General features: G+C 45.8%; 1 protein-coding gene across 1 annotated transcript in view; it reads right to left on the bottom strand.

Moving 5' to 3' along the window:
* Positions 1-5,740: 5,740 nt before the first annotated feature.
* The window catches only part of LOC143784557 (beta-1,4-galactosyltransferase 1-like), a 570,011-nt gene continuing 552,207 nt past the window's right edge, over positions 5,741-23,544 (bottom strand). The window contains exon 7 of the mRNA XM_077272977.1: positions 5,741-6,120. Within this exon, the coding sequence (XP_077129092.1) occupies positions 5,976-6,120 (145 nt within the window). The 3' untranslated portion in view covers positions 5,741-5,975. The remainder of the gene's footprint in view (positions 6,121-23,544) is intronic.

The following is a 23,544-nucleotide window of genomic DNA, read 5'->3' as shown; positions in this document are numbered from 1 at the left end:
CATGTGGTTCGTTTGCATAGCATTCCGGAGAACATCGTGTCTGACAGAGGTTCCCAGTTTGTTTCAAGGTTTTGGCGGTCCTTTTGTGCTAAGATGGGCATTGATTTGTCTTTTTCTTTGGCTTTCCATCCTCAGACAAATGGCCAAACCGAACGAACCAATCAGGCTTTGGAAACTTATCTGAGATGCTTTGTTTCTGCGGATCAGGATGATTGGGTGACCTTCTTGCCATTAGCTGAGTTCGCCCTTAATAATCGGGCCAGTTCGGCTACTTGGTTTCGCCTTTTTTTTGTAATTTTGGTTTTCATCCTCGTTTTTCTTCAGGGCAGGTTGAGCCTTCGGACTGTCCTGGTGTGGATTCTGTGGTGGACAGGTTGCAACAAATTTGGACTCATGTGGTGGACAATTTGACCTTGTCCCAAGAGAAAGCTCAACGTTTCGCTAACCGCCGTCGCCGTGTTGGTCCCCAACTTTGTGTTGGGGATTTGGTTTGGTTATCATCTCGTTATGTTCCTATGAAGGTTTCTTCTCCTAAGTTTAAGCCTCGTTTCATTGGTCCTTATAAGATTTCTGAAATTCTTAATCCTGTATCATTTCGTTTGGCTCTTCCTGCTTCTTTTGCCATCCATAATGTGTTCCATAGGTCGTTGCTGCAGAGATATGTGGCGCCTATGGTTCCCTCCGTTGATCCTCCTGCTCCGGTGTTGGTCGAGGGGGAGTTGGAGTGTGTGGTGGAGAAGATTTTGGATTCTCGTATATCGAGACGAAAACTTCAGTACTTGGTCAAATGGAAGGGCTATGGTCAGGAGGATAATTCCTGGGTTGTTGCCTCTGATGTCCATGCTGCCGATTTAGTTCGTGCCTTTCATTTGGCTCGTCCTGATCGGCCTGGGGGCTCTGGTGAGGGTTCGGTGACCCCTCCTCAAGGGGGGGGTACTGTTGTGAATTCCGTTCTCAAACTCCCTCCTGTGGTCATGAATGGTACTTCGGTGAGTTCTGTCCGTGGACTCCCTCTGGTGGCTGTGAGTGGAGCTGCTGGTTCTGAGATTCCTTCTCCAGCTTCCCTCGTTTGGGGCTAGGCTGATTCTCTATTTAACTCCACTCAGATCGTTACTCCATGCCAGCTGTCAATGTTCTAGTACTGGTTCAGATCTCTCCTGGATCTTTCTGAGGACCTGTCTACTCCAGCACAAGCTAAGTTCCTGCTTGTTCATTTGTTACATATTGTTTTTCTTGCTAAGTTCTAGTCCAGCTTGCTATCATGAAACTACCTGGCTAGCTGGAAGCTCTGGGGGTGCAGAGTGGCACCACCGCATCGTGAGTCGGTGCGGGGGTATTTTTTGCACACTCTGCGTGGTTTTTGTAGCTTTTTGTGTTGACCGCAAAGATCCCTTTTCTATCCTCAATCTGTTTAGTTAGACTGGCCTCTCTTTGCTAAAACCTATTTCATCCTGTGTTTGTGATTTCCTCTTATCTCACAGTCAATACTTGTGGGGGGGCTGCTTTTACCTTTGGGGAAATTTCTCTGAGGCAAGTAAGGCTTTGTTTCCTTTCTTTAGGGGTAGTTAGCTCTTAGGCTGTGAAGAGGCATTTAGGCAGAGTCAGGCACGCTCCACGGCTGTTTCTAGTTGTGTTGATAGGAGTAGGGTTTGCGGTCAGCAGAGTTCCCATTTCCCCAGAGCTCGTCCTGATTCCGTGTTTAACTATCAGGTCATTCTTGGTGCACCTAACCACCAGGTCCATAACAGTTGGGGCCTACTAACGGTGTCTGCCGCTCCAAGGTGTTCTCCAGGTTTACTGGTTTACTTGCCTGAGCTTCAATCTTCAGGCTCTCATTAAGTAGTTGTTGTTAATATAACAGTGCAGTTGCCTACTATTTTGGTTGGGGCCTACTAACGGTGTCTGCCGCTCCCTGGTGTTGTCCTCCACTGCACAAAGCTGAGCTTCAATCGTCAGGCTCTCATTAAGTAGTTGTTGTTAATATGTGTGGTTGGGGCCTACTAACGGTGTCTGCCGCTCCAAGGTGTTCTCCAGGTTTACTTGCCTGAGCTTCAATCTTCAGGCTCTCATTAAGTAGTTGTTGTTAATATAACACTGCAGTTGGCCTACTAGTGTGGTTGGGGCCTACTAACGGTGTCTGCCGCTGCTTTCTGTTCTCCACTGAACAGAGCTGAGCTTCAATCTTCAGGCTCTCATTAAGTTGTTGTTTATATAACACTGCAGTTGGCCTACTATTTTGGTTGGGCCTAGTAACAGTGTCTGCCGCACCTTGGTGTTGTCCTGTGTTATTTTCCAGAGCTTCAATCTTCAGGCTTTCGGGCTATATTTGTAATATTAAACTGCATTGGGCCTACTAGTGTGGTTGGGCCCTTAAAACGGTGTCTGCCGCTCCTGGGTTTTCTCCTGTTTTGTTTTCCCGAGCTTCAATCTTCAGGCTTTCGGCCTTTATTTGTAATATTAAACTGCATTGGGCCTACTAGTGTGGTTGGGCCCTTAAAACGGTGTCTGCCGCTCCTGGGTTTTCTACTCCACTGAACAAACCAATGCCGCCTGGTTAGTCCTGTTACCAATTTTGAACTGCATTTAGCCCACTTTATTATTTTGGCCTATATCTGTGTTTCATCCTCATCCTGCCCATTGCCCAGCCAGTGCTAGATGAGTCTTGTGGTACATTGACCCAGACCACTACATTCCCCTTGCACGCTACACAGCCACAATCTGACCCTGCTGAAAGTCAGGTTCCCCTTCCTGCATACTATACCACCTTACACAGGGACAAAGAGGAAGGTGCAGATGAAAGTGCAGGTTCCTTCATCAGGTGGGGGGGCATACTCGTTGGCGACGTCACAGGCACAGGGCCCCTCAGAGTACGCAAAAGTGTCGCTGCCGGTGGGAGGAGCCCCACACCGCCGTACTTTGAGGGGCCCTGTGCCAGTGCCAATGCGAACGAGTGGGCCCCCCCTGCTTGCTCAGGATCACAGCACTTGCAAACTTGAAATACTTACCTCTCACTGCTCCACCGCCGTGACGTAGTCCACATTTCCTGGGCCCACTAAAAACTTGAACCAGCACTACCCCCCACAACTTTAACCAAATGACCCCCAATTTCCAATGCCTAACTATTATTATAAAGTTAATTAAGATTGACAAGCTTCAGTAACAAGAATGGATGTTGTTGCCATTAAAATGGGCACTGTAGGTGTTTTCCTGACCCCCACTCACTGCCGACTATGCTTCCGCATTGACTTGCATTGGGTTTCGTGTTTCGGTCGATCCCCGACTTTTCGCGATAATCGGCCGATTGCACTCGACTCGACTTTTGAGATAGTCGGGTTTTGCAAAACCCGACTCGACCCCAAAAAAGTAAAAGTCGCTCAACCCTACTGAAAACATCATCTTGTCCCGCAAAAACGAGCTGCCATACAGCATCATCAGCAAAAAATAAAGTTACAATCCTCAGAATAAAGAGTTTAAAAAATAATTATTTTTTATATAAAATAGTTTTTATCATATAAAAGCGCCAAAACATAAAAAAAGATATAAATGACGTATCGCTGTAATCGTACTGACCCGAAGAATAAAACTGCTTTATCTATTTTACCAAACGTGGAACGGTATAAACGCCCCCCAAAAAATGCCCCCCCCGCTAAAAAACCCCGCTATAAATAATAAATCAAACCCCCCTTCATCACCCCCTTAGTTAGGGAAAAAACTATTATCTTTTCTTTTACTTTTGGACCCCCTGGATCCATTAATAAAATTACCTAGAGGAATGGACAATCTCTTCAACTAGGGGTCTTGATTTGTTCTTTGGCTTTTTTTGAATGAGGTAGGTATGTGTCCTCTTAAACCAAAAACAGTGAAAGCCCAATATTTTCGAAATTGTGAAGTTTAGAGACCCCTTATCAAATCAACAACATAAATCACTGTAAGAGTTGTAAGTGTTATTTAAAATACTGTATAAATCTGAAATCAGCACTTGTCATTTTCTCTTGCTGTATATATGTTTTATTTTATTTGTGGATTTTCACCACGCACTTGAATGAAATTAGTGAAATAAAAAATGTGTAATTTGCACATGAATACCAATAAAGTTTAATGATAGCTAATTAACAGGAAGTTTCCAAAACAAAGCAGCTTTATTTAAAACATAACATACAAAATAAGAAACAAAGACTCTAGCTACAAAAGGCAACAAAAACACTTGTAAAAACACTCAAAAATGCAATAAAAAATTGCAAGTAAAATAATTTAGCTAATTGGCGCACAAATTCTGCAGAAAATGTGCAACATCAAAAAGTCACTAAAAACTCATTGTATAAACTCAGCCTTGCAGAGGTATCTACAGAAATTTAGCATGTACTGTAGATAGGTTTCTGAAGCCCCTTTCTTTCAGTTGAATGGAACAGTCGGAATAATTTCTACAATAAATTGGCAACAATTTTTAGAAAAGTTGTTCAATGGGTCATGGTACTGAAGATGTTCTAGTGAGTATTTTTATGATCAAGGATTTGAAGTAAATAGAAAAAAATGTGACAATGCAAAATAATAGCTTAGTAGCACAAAGACAAATATATGCAGGTGAAGTGATGTACAGACAAAAAGTCTGCACCGAAAAGTATCAACATTGCAACACAAGGTATGGTTATTCTAAAAAGTCTTGAATCTAAACAAATCAACATACCACATTTCTTTTCCCCTTGAGCTATGAAGTGAAATGGAACATTACATTTGCATAATATACCTTCATTCTTCAAATCCTTCAAGAACTGGACATTATTATGGAGAAGCAGCAGATTTTTGGGGATTAACCAACTCAATGGGTCAAGCCATAATTTGAGCCTGGCAATCTTTGGTATATCAATTCAGTTCTGTAGCTGTATCCACTGTATGGTTGCATACATTTAATTTCTCCAATAAAGTGCATTATTTCTTTTATTGTTGCTTTCCAAGTGATCAATGGTCAATTCATCTGTTTTATGTGATGGGCATCTTCACTACTGTTACCAGGGGGAGGGCGGGAGATTGCGTGTGCCCCTGTTATACAACATTAGGTATGTCGTTACTATTACGATGTTTATGTATTATCTGGTGTTACTAACATTTGGGGATGTATATGCCGTTACTTGTTGTACATTTGGGGTTATCATGCTGTCTCTTACCGCCTTTGCATATGCGGCACGGTTTGTCACTTTTTAGCCATGTTTCTGCCTATTGACCTTTTGTAATAATAAATTTAGTTTTTGCAATTATATTATGTACTAGTCTGGACTTCTTCCACTGAGCTGGTTCGTGGTAGCATTCTGTAATGCTGTAGATAAGCCCCTGATGTATCCTGAAAGATGAGAAAGAGAGGTTAGATTATACTAACCTTGGGGGGCGGTCCGGTCCGATGGGCATCGCAGTCCGGTCCGGGGCTTCCCATCTTCATAGGATGACTCCCTCTTCTTGTCTTCACGCTGCGGCTCCGATGCTGACATACTTTATCTGCCTTGTTGAGGGCAGAGCAAAGTACTGCAGTGCGCAGGCACCGGGCCTCTCTGACCTTTCCTGGTGCCTGCGCACTGCAGTACTTTGCTCTGCCCTCAACAGGGCAGACAAAGTACGCCTGCACTGGAGCCGCAGCATGAATACAAGAAGAGGATATCATCGTAAGAAGATGGGAGGCCCCGGACTGGACCACGACGCCCATCGGACCGGACTGCCCCCCCCCCAGGTGAGTATAATCTAACCTCTTTTTCTCATCTTTCAGGATACATCGGGGGCTTATCCACAGCATTACAGAATGCTGTAGATAAGCCCCTGATGCCGGTGGGCTTAGCTCATCTTCGATTTTGGGGGTGACAGGTTCCCTTTAAGTTCTTTGAAATTTCAGTCTAGTCTTCATTTCTTTTCTTTTGTCACTTCTCAAATGCCTCAAACGGCAGATGATGTGAAATACATGTTTGATAAATCTTCTCCATAGGTCTTGTTTTCTAATTAATTAATTGCGGTGGTAGACCAACGTCAACTGTCACCTTGGTGTATAGTCGATGTTTAGATATACTGATTATTGAATAGTTGAGTGAACTCAGCCCATCCATATGCATTCGTTTTGATGCCTTCCTTATCAAAGGGACACTGCAAAAAAGAAATGGAAGTCTGTGAAAAACATGATTTACAGACATCTGTCTATATATAGGCCTCAATTTCCTAACTTTTTATTGAGGGATAGCAATTACTTGGAGGGTTGGCACCCAGATAAAACTTATTTTACAATGTTACTGTTGCTGCTTCATGCTGTTTCCTTTTTTATTAAATTCTCTCTTTCTAATATATATAGACTGCTCAAAAAAGGGAACACCTAAACAACAGAATATAACTCCAAGTAAATCAAACTTCTGTGAAATCAAACTGGCCACTTAGGAAGCAACACTGTTTGACAATCAATTTCACATGCTGTTGTGCAAATGGAATAGATAACAGATGGAAACTACTGGCAATTATCAAGACACACTCACTAAAGGTGTGGTTCTGCAGGTGGGGACCACAAACCACATCTCCGTACCAATGCTTTCTGGCTGATGTTTTGGTCACTTTTGAATGTTAGTTGTGCTTTCAAACTTGTGGTAGCATGAGACAGACTCTACAACCCACACAAGTGGCTCAGGTAGTGCAGCTCATCCAGGATGGCACATCAATGTGAGCTGTGGCAAGAAGGTTTGCGGTGTCTGTCAGCGTAGTGTCCAGAGGCTGGAGGTGCTACCAGGAGACAGGCCAATACACTAGGAGATGTGAAGGGGGCCATATGATGGCAAGAACCCAGCAGCAGGACTGCTACCTCAGCCTTTGTGCAAGGAGCAACAGGAGAAGCACTGCCAGAGCCCTGCAAAATGACCTCCAGCAGGCCACAAATGTGCATGTGCCTGCACAAACAGTTAGAAACCGACTCCATGAGGATAGTCTGAGTGCCCGACTTCCACAGATGGGGGTTGTGATCACAGCGCAACACCATGCAAGATGCTTGGCATTTGCCACAGAACACCAGGATTGGCAAATTCGCTACTGGCACCCTGTGCTCTTCACAGATGAAAGCAGGTACATATACACACACAGATACATACACTCCTCAACATCTCAACATTGGAACTGCAACAGCAAGGGGGAAAAGTTGTGGAATTATGGAAATTGCAGGATTGATAAACGTGATAATGACATGCAAGTCAAAATGGAAACAAAATTTTACAACCAGCTCGATTTAGTCACACAGCACTACACGCACGTACACGCCTTGGTATGCTATAAATGTAGTTGCTAATGGTTGACTGAGGAATGTTCTGCCATTCTGAATGCACTTAGGCACGCAAATCATCAAGATATGCTGCTGGCAGCTCCCTTTGCAATTCCTGACCAATGACATCCATGATGTGCTTTTAGGGAAACAAGTACAGAGATGCTGCAAGCCATGGTCATATATTTATGCTACACAAGCTGCTCAAAATAGTATGACCAACATGTACCTGGTGTTATCATGTAGAAAAACAGCTTCTGGGACACTTTGGAGAATTGGCCATGCCACTGGTTCCTGGTACATCATTGAAACCTACACCAAAATCCCAGGAGAAGGATTGGTGAGACATTCCCTCATAAAGTCCTCTTTATGATATTCCTCAGCAATTACTCCCGCTTTTGTTTCGGAAACGATAACTGGAGAGTGGTCTGAAGACCATGTGGGCAGCACCATAAAAAGGCCTTCCTGATGAGAGAATAACATCACAGAAAGTACAGAAATTGGATCGGTGTAAAAGACATTGAAATCTTGGGTACATGGTCAGGAAACTCCACAGATCTCAATCATATTGATAACAGGGGATCAAACCTCAAAAAGCGTGTGGACGAACTAAAACACAGAATTTTTTATAAACTCCAAGTAATGATTAGGCAAGAATGGGTTGTCATCAGTCAAGATTTGGCCCAGAAGCTGATCTCCAGGATGTCAGAGTGAATTGTAGAAGTCATAACAAATAAAAGGTTAGCACTCTAGATATTGAGTCTTTGCATAAATCTGATGTGTTTGTCATTAAAAGTGTAAACATTTATGAAATGCTTATAAATGTATTTCTAAAAAATCTGGAGGAGCAAACTGACACAAATTTTGGTCTTCACATTCTCAAACTTTTGTCTATGACTGTATATACAAGTTAAATATTCCTTTGAGTATCACCTTAAAGGGGTGGGCCTTTGAACAAAGTACATTTTAACCCCTTAAAGACAGCCGATACACTTTTTAAAGGTGGCAGTTAAGAGTACTTAAACCACAACGCAGTTAATTAACAGAACTGAGGAATAAGGGTATAGTGCCCCCCAGAGTCGGAATTTCTCCGGGGTCTTGGATACCGAGGGTAGCCGAGACCCCAGAAAACATGATTCGGGTCACTTTTTAACGGTGACCTAAAAAAAAGTCTGATTTTCCATTTAATTTCTCTCTCCTCTTATGTGATCGCACATCAGAGGAGAGAGAAATAGAGTCTCTCGGCCCCCTGATCTCCCCTGATGTCTTCTTCCAGGAGAAAATGGCTGGCGCATGCACAGTGCACCCACCAGGATCTGCTGGCCGGCACCTGGCAACAATAGGACATTTTTCCTATTGGTTAATTTTGATGACTGTGATAGACCCTGCAAGATCATGTGGTGCAGAGTGCTCTGAAACAGGTCTTTTTGGGACCTCGAGTCACCCACGATACGGCACTCCATCTGACACAGGGCCCATCCATGGTCAACCATTTTGCCGTCCACTTCCGGACTTTAGCATCTGAGCTGGAGTGGCTGGATAAAGTCCTCATCCCTGTGTTTTGGAGGGGGCTGGCTGACCATATGAAGGACGCTTTGGCCACTAGAGAGATTCCCGCCACACTGGAGGAGCTAATAGCGGTCTCCACTCACATCGACCTTCATTTTATTGAATGTAGGCCACTCAAGGCAGAGGTTTCGGCTGGCTCCCACCTTCGCCAGACCTCTGGAATCTCTGGATCAGGCGTCCGAACCTCAAGAGGCCATGGAGGTTTCTCGAGCGAGGTCTAAGTCCTGGATCGCTCGTGCACCCATGGTCTGTCATGTCTGCCGGCAGTCGGGACATTTTGCCACCAAATGTCCTCAGCTGTGGAGAAAACATCCAAGTCTAGTGGTTATAGGTGGAGGTTCACTAGACACAGTGGTGTTTTCCTGCAAATTGTCCTTCAAGGGGACAATTACCATAGGCTCATCCACTCATACGGTAGAGCTTTGTGTGGATTCCGGGGCGGAGGGCAACTTTATGCCTTCTGCCTTTGCCAATAGGCACGCAATACCCCTGGTGATGCTCCCCAAACCAGTGACTCTACGAGTGGTAAATAGGTCAACACTGCCCTCACAGATAACTCACCAAACCATCTCATTCACTCTTTCCATGTCTCCTTCCCATCAGGAGATTATCTCCCTGCTAGTCATTCCCGAGGGAATAGATAAGGTCCTCTTAGGGGTACCTTGGCTACGTTACCACTCCCATCATATAGAGTGGTCCTCAAGGAGAATTCTGGGATGGAGTGAATCTTGTGAGGGTAGATGTCTGAGGGAGTGCGTTCAGGTTGCTGCTACAGAGGTACCTGCAGATCTTTCCTCTCTCTCCACAAGCACTATTGGCCCTATGTGAACGTGTTCTCCAAGAAGGCTGCGGAGACCCTTTCGCCTCACCAGGCCTATGACTGTCCTATTGACCTCTTGCCTGGAGCTGAGCCTCCCCAGGGTTGAGTCTATCCACTATCTCTCCCGGAGATGGAGGCAATGACTCAGTACATTCAGGAGAATCTGGCAAGAGGATTCATTAGGAAGTCGGTGTCACCCACAGGGGCGAGTTTCTTCTTCGTGCAGAAGAAGAATGGAGAACTACGTCCTTGCATAGATTACAGGGTAATGTAATTGAAGAAAAGATCCAGCTCAGAAAGTATTTAAAGATAAAAAATTCTTTATTCCAAAAATTATTAAAAATGGAAACACTGCATGTCAAAATCAGCGAAAAACATATTTACAGAGGGACATCCATGAAATAGCTGAACGCGTTTCGAACACTCTCGGTGTTCTTAGTCCACAGCAAGTCAAGAATTTTTTATCTTTAAATACTTTCTGAGCTGGATCTTCTCTTCAATTACATTACTTCAGGAGTAGTGGGGCAGCAGCTCTTTCCGTGCTCGGATCTTGCAAGGACTATGAGGAAATGTTTCCTGAAGGGTGAGCTGAAATATTTTTCTGTTATTTTTTTCTTATAGATTACAGGGGCCTTAAAGCCATAACCGTTAAGAACAAGTACCCTTTTGCCCCTGATATTTGAGCTCTTTGATGGGTTGCGGGAGCGAGGGTTTTTACTAAGCTTGATCTGCGGGGTGCTTACAACCTGATTCGCATCCATGAGGGGGACGAATGGAAGATGGCATTTAACACCAGGAACAAGCACTATGAATACCTGGTGATGCCCTTCGGGCTCTGTAATGCCCCTGCCATTTACCAAGACCTTGTAAAAATATCTTCCGGGATATGCTCACCACCTCGGTCATAGTCTATCTGGATGATATTCTCATCTACTCTCCTGATATAGACTCCCACCAGAGAGATGTTTGCAAAGTCTTCGACCTCCTATGGCAAACTCCCTCTATGCCAAGTTGGAGAAGTGTGTGTTTGAGCAGGAGTTCATGCCTTTCCTGGGCTATATCATCTCTGCCCAGGGATTGGCCATGGTTCCTGCCATGCTAGAGGCTGTGATGGAATGGCAGGAACCTCATTCTCTCAAAGCGGTGCAGCGCTTTATGGGGTTGATTAACTATTATCGCCAGTTCATTTCCCACTTCTCAACTTTGGTAGCTCCCTTGGTTGCCCTCACCAAGAAGGGAGCTAATCCCAAACTGTGGTCGGGGGAGGTCTCCAAGGCATTCCTCTCTATAAAGTCACACTTCGCTCGTGCTCCCATTTTACATCGCCCGATGTTGATAAACCATTCATTGCCCACTGAAGAAGCAGCAGCGAAACACAGATTGGAGTAACTGTGCAGTAATTCTGTCATCCCATGGGTAAGAAGCGTTTGTCTTTGACATATATGCATTTCTGGCACCTTACTGATGGCTCTCAAGGGATGTGGTGATCTTGCCACACTATTTATTGGGGAGCATGTCTTTTGACATTACTATATTTCTTACCCATATATACATGTTTTTTGTGAGGACACTTTTTCATATTCACACATGTGTATTTATATAACTCAATACTCTTATTTGGTGTATATTTTGTTTACTTTGAGTGAGCTCATGTTATGGATTGCCTGCCCCTGCCTGTTTGCATCATTGCTTATTTGACCTGTCCAGTATTTCTGGTTTTAATCATGTGCACTTGTTTGCCTGTCTTGTATTGGATTATTAATAAAGACATACATTTTTTCATACATTTTTGCATGGCAAAAGTTATTATTAATTAAGATTAGTTACATTTGGGAATTCTAAGCTCATTTTTCTCGTTCTTATGTATATTATTATGGCGGTAGATGCCTCTTCTGTCGGTGCTGGAGATGCCCTCTTCCAAAAGGATGCTCAAGGTCGGAAGCATCCTTGCTTCTTCTTCTCTAAGACCTTCTCACCGGCGGTGAGGAACTATTCCATTGGTAACAGGGAGTTGCTAGCCATGAAGTTTGCCTTTTCGGAGTGGAGACACCTCCTGGAGGGGGCTCGTTTTCCCTTCCAAGTGTAAACTGACCACAAGAATTTGGTTTATTTACAAACTGCCCAGCGGCTAAATTCTCACCAGGCTAGATGGTCCTTGTTCTTCTTTCGGCTCCACTTCACCCTTCATTTTCTCTCTGGGGAGAAGAACATTTGTGCTGAAGCTTTCTCCTGCTCCGTTGTGTTTTCAGAGGAGGAGGAGGAGCCTCAGCTTATCGTCCCCTCAGAAAGCCTGAGAACTGTGGCCCCCAGCTCGCTAGAGTCTGTGTCCCTGGGCAAGACTTTTGTGCCACCTAATTTGTGACTGGAGGTTCTCTCTTGGGCTCACTCATCCAGGGTGGGTGGACATTTTGGGACCAAGAGGACATCTGAGCTCCTAGCAAGCTGGTGGCCGCATATGGCCCATGACATCGGAGACTATATTAGGGCGTGTGTTTCCTGCACCAAGAATCGGTCTCCTTGGCAACGGCCTACTGGGCTACTTTACCCCTTGCAGGTGGCAGACAGGCCCTGGGAAATGGTTGGGATGGACTTTGTGGTGGGCTTACTCAAGTCTCATAGCTGCACTGTTATCTGGGTAATCATCGACCATTTTTCTAAAATGGTGCACTTGTTGCCTCTTCCGCAGGTACCTTCTGCACGGGCCTTGGCGGCATTGTTCATTAAGCATGTTTTCGCCTACACGGTATGTCTGACAAAATTGTCAGTGACCGGGGTCCCCAGTTCGTGTCTCAGTTCTGGAGAGAGCTTTGTCGCCTACTCAGCATTGAGCTGAATCTCTCTTCAGCTTACTATCCCAAGACGAACGGGTTGGTAGAGAGGGCCAACCAGACCCTGGTCACATACCTGTGACACTTTGTTTTGGACAGGCAGGATGACTGGGCATCCTCACTACTGTGGGTGGAGTTTGCGCTGAACAATGCCATAGACAACTCCACTGGGCAGACCCCATTCCTCCTTAATTACAGCCAGCATCTGCATGTCCCTGTGCCCATGACCGTGTCGTCCACCGACTCTAGGGTGGCAGACTGGGCCATAGAAGCACGTGACATTTGGGACCACACACAAGATGCCATCCGGGCCTCCAAGGAGAGAATGAGGGTCTCCACCGATGCACACCAGGCCCTAGGAGGGGGGAAATGTTAGGTGTTGAGTTCCCACCGCTGCACAGGGGGAATCTCACACCATGTCCTCTACAGTCTCCAATTTTTCCCAGCCGCAGAGGAGCCTGCTCAGCAGAGATATCGGTCCCAGAGTCTTGCTCAAGCTGATGCTATGCGTCTGGCTACTGCTGCCGTCCCAGGTCCAGCTATTGTAACCAGCATTAATCAGCGGCGAGCAGACGCTCCAGGGACTAAGTCCTGCTTGTTACATGTTACGGAACCCCTCAGCACCCAGAAAATGTTGTACAGTTATATGTATGTATAATAGGTTCCATGTGAGATGTAAGTCCCTAATGCATCAGCCCACAGGCTGCGCCCCTGGGCAGAGGGGACAAGATATCCTCCTTCTGACCTCCCCCACCTTTGTAATTCCCACAGTAAATATCGGCAGGCTCCGGCCACCGGCGGCTATTGTAATGTATGTCTGGCCTGCCGCTTTTCAATTGGCCTGCCCTCTGTATCTGTGTGATATATTCTGTGTCCTGTGAGTAAAGTGTTGTCAGACTGGAAATACGTGGAGTAGCAGTGATCTTTTATATGCGCCCATGTACCAAGGAATTCCAGCCAGCGTCCTTCATTCAGACTCCAGCCAAAGCAGAGTGGACCGCCTGAAACACGTGGTGGTACTGAAAGAGGTACTCCAGCACGGCAGACCCCGTTGCACTGGTGGCAGACAGCGGAATGTGATACCCCGTCTACAGGAGGAAAAGAATAAATGGAAAACAACTACCAGAAGTTAAAGAGGACTACATTAAAAGATCTGGTGGAAGCCCGAGGGTTAATGGCCAGCAACAAAACAAAAGCGGATTTGATAGCAGCCATCATGGAACACGACAGTGCAGCGCCCCCCAATGTGAACGTGGAGGAGACTGAATTCCAGAGGGAGGTAAAGAACAGACTAGCGTTCTATGGCCCAAACCCTGCAGTAGAGATCATACGAGAGGTGATGGCTGATGTGCGTACTGATCTGAAGGAAAAGATGGCCGAGCGGACCAGGATAGAGCTAACCAAGATGGAGATGGCAGAGTGGACCAAAGTGGAGCTGGCCAAGATGGAGATGGCAGAGCGGAGAGAGGAGAATCAGTGAGAAGGGGGAGCTCAGGCCTCTGACCAGGTACCTTCAACAGTAAGCCACAAAAAGATCCAATATAATGCCTTCTGACAGTTGGGGGAGGCAGAGGAAGACATTGATGGCTTTCTGCAGGACTTTGAGAGGCAGTGGGCCCTTCATCAAGTGAAGCCGGAGGAACGGGTTCAAATTCTGGCCAGTAAGCTGACAGGCCGGGCAGCGGACGCCTATCTATCACACGGTACCTGATGAGGACTGTATGGACTATGAGCGGATCAAAGAAGTGATCTTGGCCCGGTATGCGCTGACACCAGAGGCATACCTGTTATGATCCTAGTGGCAAGGATCGCAGGACGGACTAGCTAAGTAACTGAACAGACGACTAGCTCTGGGGAGGTGGTAACTAGATTGACCGCAACCTGATCCTATCCGCAAACAACTATAAGTAGCCGTGGAACGTTACCTGAAAATCCTAGACGTCTCTTCACGGCCTGAGAAACTGACTATTCCTGGAGGGAAAGAAAGTCCTCTCTTGCCTCAGTGGAATGACCCCAAAGATATAGAATAGCCCCCCACAAATATTAACGGTGAGTTAAGGGGAAAGCACAAACACAGAGATGAAATCAGATTTAGCAAATGAGGCCCACTAATACTAGATAGCAGAAAATAGGAAGGAAACTGTGCGGTCAATAAAAAACCCTATTCAAAATATCCACGCAGAGATTGCTCGAGCCCCCGCACCAACTAACGGTGCGGGGGAAGCAACTCCGTACCCCAGAGCTTACCAGCAACAAGAAATCACATATTAGCAAGCTGGACTAGACTCATCTTACACAGAAATCATATTGCAGGCAGATGAGCAAAAAATATTCAAACAGAACTTAGCTTATCCTGAAGAGGCAGAAAACGAGATAATCAGGAGTAATCAGAATAGCACTGAATACATTGACAGCCGGCAACAAGTGGAAGTGAAGCAGAGCTAAATAGGAACCTCCCTGGTGAATAACGAGGCAGCTGATCCAGCCAGACCCGCAGGATAATAAACCAAACCACCAGGGGGAGCCAAAAAACCAAAGTCACACAATACCATCTGTGACGACAAGAGGGAGCCTGAAAACGGAGTTCACAACAGTACCCCCCCCCCTTGAGGAGGGGTCACCGAACCCTCATCAAAATCCCCAGGGCGATCAGGGTGAGCCACATGGAAGGCACGAACCAAATCGGCCGCATGAACATCAGAGGCAACAACCCAGGAATTATCCTCCTGACCATAGCCTTTCCACTTAACCAAATACTGAAGCCTCCGTCTAGAAATATGAGAATCCAAGATCTTCTCCACCACGTATTCCAATTCTCCCTCAACCAGCACAGGGGCAGGAGGCTCAACCGAAGGAACCACAGGCACCACATACCTCCGCAACAACGACCGATGGAACACATTATGAACAGCAAATGATGCCGGGAGGTCCAAACGAAATGACACAGGGTTAAGGACTTCCAAAATCTTATAAGGACCAATAAACCGAGGCTTAAACTTAGGAGAGGAGACCTTCATAGGAACAAAGCGAGAAGACAACCACACCAAGTCCCCAACGCGAAGTTGGGGACCCACACAGTGACGGCGGTTGGCAAAGCGCTGAGCCTTCTCTTGTGACAGCTTCAAATTGTCCACCACATGATTCCAAATCTGATGCAACCTATCCACCACAACATCCACTCCAGGACAGTCAGAAGGCTCCACCTGACCCAAGGAAATACGAGGATGAAACCATGAATTACAAAAAAAAGGCAAAACCAAACTAGCAGAACTAGCCCGATTATTAAGGGCAAACTCGGCCAATGGCAAAAAAGTCACCCAGTCGTCCTGATCAGCAGAAACAAAACATCTTAAATAGGTTTCCAAAGTCTGATTAGTGAGCTCGGTTTGGCCATTCATCTGAGGATGGAAGGCCGACGAAAAAGACAAATTAATGCCCATCTTAGCACAAAAGGTCCGCCAAAATCTAGACACAAACTGGGATCCTCTGTCGGAAACAATATTTTCAGGGATCCCGTGCAAACGAACCACATTTTGAAAAAACAGAGGAACCAACTCGGAGGAGGAAGGCAACTTAGGCAAGGGCACCAAATGGACCATATTAGAAAAACGATCACACACCACCCAAATGACAGACATTCTCTGAGAGACAGGGAGATCTGAAATAAAATCCATGGAAATGTGCGTCCAAGGCCTCTTCGGGACAGGCAAAGGTAACAACAAGCCACTGGCACGAGAACAGCAAGGCTTAGCCCGAGCACAAATTCCACAAGACTGCACAAAGGAACGCACATCCCGCGACAAGGAAGGCCACCAGAAGGACCTAGCCACCAAATCTCTGGTACCAAAAATCCCAGGATGGCCTGCCAACACCGAAGAATGAACCTCGGAAATAACTCTGCTGGTCCATCTATCCGGGACAAACAGTCTCTCCGGTGGACAACGGTCAGGTCTATCCGCCTGAAACTCCTGCAGCACTCGTCGCAAATCTGGGGAGATGGCAGACAAAATCACCCCTTCTCTGAGGATACCAGCTGGCTCAGAATCACCAGGAGAGTCAGGCACAAAACTCCTAGAAAGAGCATCAGCCTTCACATTCTTCGAACCAGGCAGGTATGAGACCACGAAATCAAAACGAGAGAAAAACAACGACCAACGAGCCTGTCTAGGATTCAGCCGCTTGGCCAACTCGAGATAAATCAAATTCTTGTGATCAGTCAAGACCACCACACGATGCTTTGCTCCCTCGAGCCAATGTCGCCACTCCTCAAATGCCCACTTCATAGCCAACAACTCCCGATTACCAACATCATAATTCCGCTCGGCAGGCGAAAACTTTCTTGAAAAGAAAGCACATGGCTTCATCACAGAGCCATCAGAGCTTCTCTGCGACAAAACAGCCCCCGCTCCAATCTCAGAAGCATCAACCTCGACCTGGAAAGGAAGGGAGACGTCTGGCTGACATAAGACCGGAGCCGAAGAAAACCGGCGCTTCAGCTCCCGAAAGGCCTCCACAGCCGCAGGAGACCAATTAGTAACATCAGAACCCTTCTTGGTCAAATCCGTCAATGGCTTAACAACACCAGAAAAATTAGCGATGAAGCGACGGTAAAAATTAGCAAAACCCAAGAACTTCTGAAGACTCTTAACAGATGTAGGCTGAGTCCAGTCATGAATAGCCTGAACCTTGACTGGGTCCATCTCAATAGCAGAAGGAGAAAAAATGAAACCCAAAAAAGAAACCTTCTGGACTCCAAAAAGACATTTTGAGCCCTTCACAAATAAAGCATTGGCACGCAGGACCTGAAACACCATCCTGACCTGCTTAACATGGGACTCCCAATCATCTGAAAAAAACAGAATATCATCCAGATACACAATCATAAATTTATCCCGATATTCACGGAAGATGTCGTGCATAAAGGACTGAAAGACAGAAGGAGCGTTAGAAAGTCCAAAAGGCATCAACAAGTACTCTAAATGGCCTTCGGGCGTATTAAATGCAGTTTTCCATTCATCACCCTGCTTAATACGCACAAGGTTATACGCACCACGAAGATCTAACTTGGTGAACCAACTAGACCCCCTAATGCGAGCAAACAGATCAGATAACAATGGCAAAGGATACTGAAATTTGACCGTGATTTTGTTTAGAAGGCGATAATCAATACAAGGTCTCAGGGAACCATCCTTCTTAGCCACAAAAAAGAACCCCGCACCAAGAGGGGAGGAGGAGGGGCGAATAAGTTCTTTCTCCAAAGACTCCTTTATATAACTCCGCATAGCAGCATGCTCTGGCACTGACAAATTGAAAAGTCGTCCCTTAGGAAACTTACTACCAGGAATCAAATTTATAGCACAATCACAATCCCTATGAGGAGGTAGAGAACTGAGTTTGGGCTCATCAAATACATCCTGGTAATCCGACAAAAACGCAGGGACCTCAGAAGGAGTGGATGAAGCAATAGACACCACAGGAGCGTCGCCATGAATTCCCTGACAACCCCAACTTGACACAGACATTGCTTTCCAATCCAGGACTGGATTATGAGTCTGCAACCATGGCAGGCCCAACACGACAACATCATGCAAATTATGCAATACAAGAAAGCGAATCACCTCCTGATGAACAGGAGTCATGCACATGGTCACTTGTGTCCAGTACTGAGGTTTATTCGTAGCCAATGGTGTAGCATCAATTCCCCTTAGTGGAATAGGGAATTTTAAAGGCTCCAAAACAAAACCACAGCGCCTGGCAAATGACAAATCCATCAGACTCAGGGCAGCACCTGAATCCACAAAAGCCATAACCGGGTAAGATGACAGGGAACAAATCAGGGTAACAGACAAAATAAACTTAGGCTGTAAAGTACCGATGGTGACAGATTTATCAATCTTTCTTGTGCGCTTAGAGCATGCTGAGATAACATGAGCTGAGTCACCACAGTAAAAGCACAACCCATTTTGCCGTCTATAATTTTGCCGTTCACTTCTGGTCAGAATTCTATCACATTGCATAGACTCAGGTGTCTGTTCAGCAGACACCGCCAAATGATGCGCAGGTTTGCGCTCCCGCAAACGCCGATCAATCTGAATGGCCAGAGTCATTGACTCATTCAGACCTGCAGGCGTAGGGAACCCCACCATGACATTCTTAATGGCTTCAGAAAGACCTTTTCTGAAATTTGCAGCCAGGGCACACTCATTCCATTGAGTAAGCACCGACCATTTCCGAAATTTCTGGCAGTACACCTCTGCATCATCTTGCCCCTGAGAGAGGGCCAACAACGCTTTTTCAGCCTGGTTCTCAAGATTAGGTTCCTCATAGAGCAATCCAAGGGCCAGAAAAAACGCATCCACACTGAGCAATGCAGGATCCCCTGCCCAATCTTGAGGATCGCCACGCAAGAAAGAAATAATAATCTTAACTTGCTGAACAGAATCCCCAGAGGAACGAGGTTTCAAAGAAAGAAACAATTTGCAATTGTTCTTAAAATTCAGGAACCTAGATCTATCTCCAGAAAACAACTCCGGAATAGGTATTCTAGGCTCTGACATAGGACTGTGCACAACAAAATCCTGAATACTTTGTACCCTTGCAGCAAGGTGATCTACACTGGAGGCTAAACTCTGGATATCCATATCAGCAGCTGAACTCAGAGCCACACCAAGATTAAGAGGAGGAGAGAAGCCAGACACACAGCAGCTAGACACACAGCAGCAAAAAAAAAAAAAAAATTTCTCCAAGCTTCTTTTCTCCTGCTTCTGCCATGCAATTAACACTTTACAGGCCGGCTGTACTGTTATGATCCTAGTGGCAAGGATCACAGCACGGACTAGCTAAGTAACTGAACAGACGACTAGCTCTGGGGAGGTGGTAACTAGATTGACCGCAACCTGATCCTATCCGCAAACAACTATAAGTAGCGTGGAACGTTACCTGAAAATCCTAGACGTCTCTTCACGGCCTGAGAAACTGACTATTCCTGGAGGGAAAGAAAGTCCTCTCTTGCCTCAGTGGAATGACCCCAAAGATATAGAATAGCCCCCCACAAATATTAACGGTGAGTTAAGGGGAAAGCACAAACACAGAGATGAAATAGCAAATTTAGCAAATGAGGCCCGCTAATACTAGATAGCAGAAAATAGGAAGGAAACTGTGCGGTCAATAAAAAACCCTATTCAAAATATCCACGCAGAGATTGCTCGAGCCCCCGCACCAACTAACGGTGCGGGGGAAGCAACTCCGTACCCCAGAGCTTACCAGCAACAAGAAATCTCATATTAGCAAGCTGGACTAGACTCATCTTACACAGAAATCATATTGCAGGCAGATGAGCAAAAAATATTCAAACAGAACTTAGCTTATCCTGAAGAGGCAGAAAACGAGATAATCAGGAGTAATCAGAATAGCACTGAATACATTGACAGCCGGCAACAAGTGGAAGTGAAGCAGAGCTAAATAGGAACCTCCCTGGTGAATAACGAGGCAGCTGATCCAGCCAGACCCGCAGGATAATAAACTGTTGTGAAATTGGATTCTGGGCTCCCCCGGTGGCCACTTGTGGAATTTAACTTGTGTGCATCATCCCCTCTGTTCACCTGCTCCTATCAGGATGTGGGAGTCGCTATATAACCTTGCTCCTCTGTCAGTTTCATGCCGGTCAACAATGTAATCAGTAGCCTTTCTGTGCATGTTCCTGCTACTAGACAACTCCCAGCTAAGTTGGACTTTTGTCCTTGTGTGTTTTTGCATTTTGTTCCTGTTCACAGCTGCTGTTTCGTTACTGTGTCTGGAAAGCTCTTGTGAGCGGAAATTGCCACTCTGGTGTTATGAGTTAATGCTAGAGTCTTAAAGTAATTTCTGGATGGTGTTTTGATAGGGTTTTCTGCTGACCATGAAAGTGCCCTTTCTGTCTTCATGCTATCTAGTAAGCGGACCTCGATTTTGCTAAACCTATTTTCATACTACGTTTGTCATTTCATCTTAAATCACCGCCAATATATGTGGGGGCCTCTGTCTGCCTTTTGGGAAAATTTCTCTAGAGGTGAGCCAGGACTGTCTTTTCCTCTGCAAGGATTAGGTAGTTCTCCGGCTGGCGCTGGGCATCTAGGGATAAAAAAACGTAGGCATGCTACCCGGCCACTTCTAGTTGTGCGGCAGGTTTAGTTCATGGTCAGTATAGTTTCCATCTTCCAAGAGCTAGTTCTCATATATGCTGGGCTATGTTCTCTCGCCATTGAGAATCATGACAATAAACCAAACCACCAGGGGGAGTCAAAAAACCAAAGTCACACAATACCATCTGTGACCACAAGAGGGAGCCTGAAAACGGAGTTCACAACACATACCGCCAAAAGTTCCGCGGACTTATAAAACGCGTAACCGATACCCACGCTGAATGGGCCTGTAAATTACGTCGGTCACTGCTACAGTGGGTACAAGGGAGCCAAGCAACCACTAAGGAGGACGTCCTCCAACTCTTCTTGTTAGAACGATTCTTTAATGGACTAACCCCCGAGACACAGGGATGGATTCGGGACAGGAGGCCAACGACTCTTAAAGAGGCCGCTCGTCTGGCCGATGAACATCATGATGCCAGGAGGCCTCAGTTGTCTGGATGAAAGATGGTCACTAGGGGTCCGCCTGTTGTGAACTCTATTTTTGGGCTCCCTCTAGTGGTCACAAGCGGTACTGTGTAGTGTTGTCTTTCTGCAGGTTGGCAGCATCAGCTGGTTCGTTATCCTTGGTTGGTTTCCTATTTAGCTCACCTGAATACTCAGTTCCTTGCCTGCTCTCAATGTAATCAGTGCTCTTCAGATTCCTTGTGACTGCCTTGCTCCCAGTCTCTCCAAGACAAGCTAAGTTTTTGTTTGTTTATTTTTTGATTATCAGCATTTATCATGTTCCTTGTCCAGCTTGCTAAAATGTGATTTCCTCGCTTGCTGGTTGCTCTAGGGGACTGAGTTTCTCCCCCCACACCGTTAGTTGGTGCGGGGGTTCTTGAAATCTCAGTGTGGATATTTTGTAAGGGTTTTTTACTGACCGCACAGACCCCTTTTCTATTTTCTGCTATCTAGTATTAGTGGGCCTCATTTGCTGAATCTGCTTTCACCCCTGTGTATGTGCCTTCCTCTTACCTCACCGTTATTATTTGTTGGGGGCTTCTATATCTTTGGGGATTATTTCTTTGGAGGCAAGTGAGGTCTTTCTTTCTCTCTAGGGGTAGTTAGTTCCTCAGGCTGGCTCGAGACGTCTAGGATTTTAGGCTACGTTCACATTTGCGGTCGGCGCCGCAGCGTCGGGCGCCGCAGCGTCGCCGCATGCGTCATGCGCCCCTATATTTAACATGTGGGCGCATGGACATGCGTCACACTTGCGTTTTGCGCCGCATGCGTCCCTGCGGCGCACACGTCCGGGCGCAGAGGACGCAGCAAGTTGCATTTTTGCTGCGTCCAAAATCAATGAAAAAAAGGACGCATGCGGCGCAAAACGCAGCGTTGTGCATGCGTTTTGCTGCGTTTTTGTTTGCGTTGTGCGTTGCGGCGCCGACGCTGCGGCGCACAACGCAAATGTGAACGTAGCCTTAGTCACGTTCACCGGCTACCTCTAGTGTGTTGGATAGGTTCAGATTTGCGGTCAGTCCAGTTTACCACCTCCCTAGAGCTTGTCCTATGTTTTGTTACTTAGCTGGAGTATTTTGTGATCCTCAACCACTAAGGATCATAACACAGATGGCCCTGACTTCTTCACTTACAGATAACTACGACTTCTTTAGTCACAGATGACCATGATTTCTTCTGTCACAGATGACCCTGACTTTTTCACTCACAGATGACCATGACTTCTTCAGTTACAGGTGACCATGACTTCTTCTCTCATGGATGAACATGTGCTCTTAATGTTTTTAAGTTAACTTGAAATTGCAACTGGTAGAAGTAGAAGTGGCCTGACAGCTTTATGATTGCCACTGACCATTTAAAAACAGGAATTCATTAGAAACATTGGCCACTTTTGGCTTATGTCAATTACCCAACCCAAAGCAAATCCCCCAAACCATAAACCTACAATTTTGTGCACCACAGGCTGATAATTTATAGGTTACGTTAATTCTGACAGTTCTAGAGTTAATGAACTTCAATAATGTGACTGTTGACGGTAGATGGACATCCTATGGTGGTCACTGACTGTTCTTAGTCAGGTTTCTTTACAAACTCTGATGATTTGAGGCATATACTGTAGATAATTTATTGGAGCCCACAGTTCGCAACCCTAAGAAACTGCATCAAGGTGCACCCAAGAATTTCATCAGACATGGTAAGGCACGTCGTACCCTATTAAAAGAAAAGGAACCGTGGATTTCAGATGCCCTGCTGATTCCAAGATCTGAAGACACGATGGTTAATTGAAAGTGGTTTATTGTCAACGCGTTTCAAAGTCAGTAACGACTTCTTCCTAAGGACAACCACATGGCTGTTCCTGTTTTTCTAATATATGAATTGATTCCTGTGGATATTGCAGCAGCTAATAGTGGTTGTGTCACACAAACGATTTCTCAAGAGCCCATCTGCCAAGCAAACAGCCATTATGAGCTCTGTGGACCAGGTTGTCACACCACATGTTCAAGTCTCAACTCCGTATCCGACTGCCAGAAGACCTGCACAGAAGGATGCTATTGCGGCAGCGGCTTCATGCGCAGTGGAGATGAATGTGTTTCCATTTCAGAATGTGGCTGTGACTACAATAACACTTACTATCAAAGCGATCAGATATTTTATGCGAATGAGCAATGCAACGAGCAGTGCCAGTGTACGGCCAATGGAGTGGTTGAATGCCATGCAGTATCGTGTGGCCCCAATGAAGAGTGTAAGGTGGTCAATGGGGAAATCGCTTGCCATTCTAAGAAAACAGGCAAATGTCTGATGGCCGGGAACCATCACTTCATTACATTTGATGGCCTTACGTACAACCTCCAAGGCTCATGTTCCTTCACCTTGGTTGAGGTATGTGGTACCTGTGGTTCCTTCTGTTGAGCCTCCTGCTCCGGTGCTGGTCGA

The sequence above is a fragment of the Ranitomeya variabilis genome, chromosome 1 (assembly GCF_051348905.1).
Source record: "Ranitomeya variabilis isolate aRanVar5 chromosome 1, aRanVar5.hap1, whole genome shotgun sequence".
Lineage (NCBI taxonomy): Eukaryota > Metazoa > Chordata > Amphibia > Anura > Dendrobatidae > Ranitomeya > Ranitomeya variabilis.
This window is presented reverse-complemented; position numbering and strand designations above follow the sequence as displayed.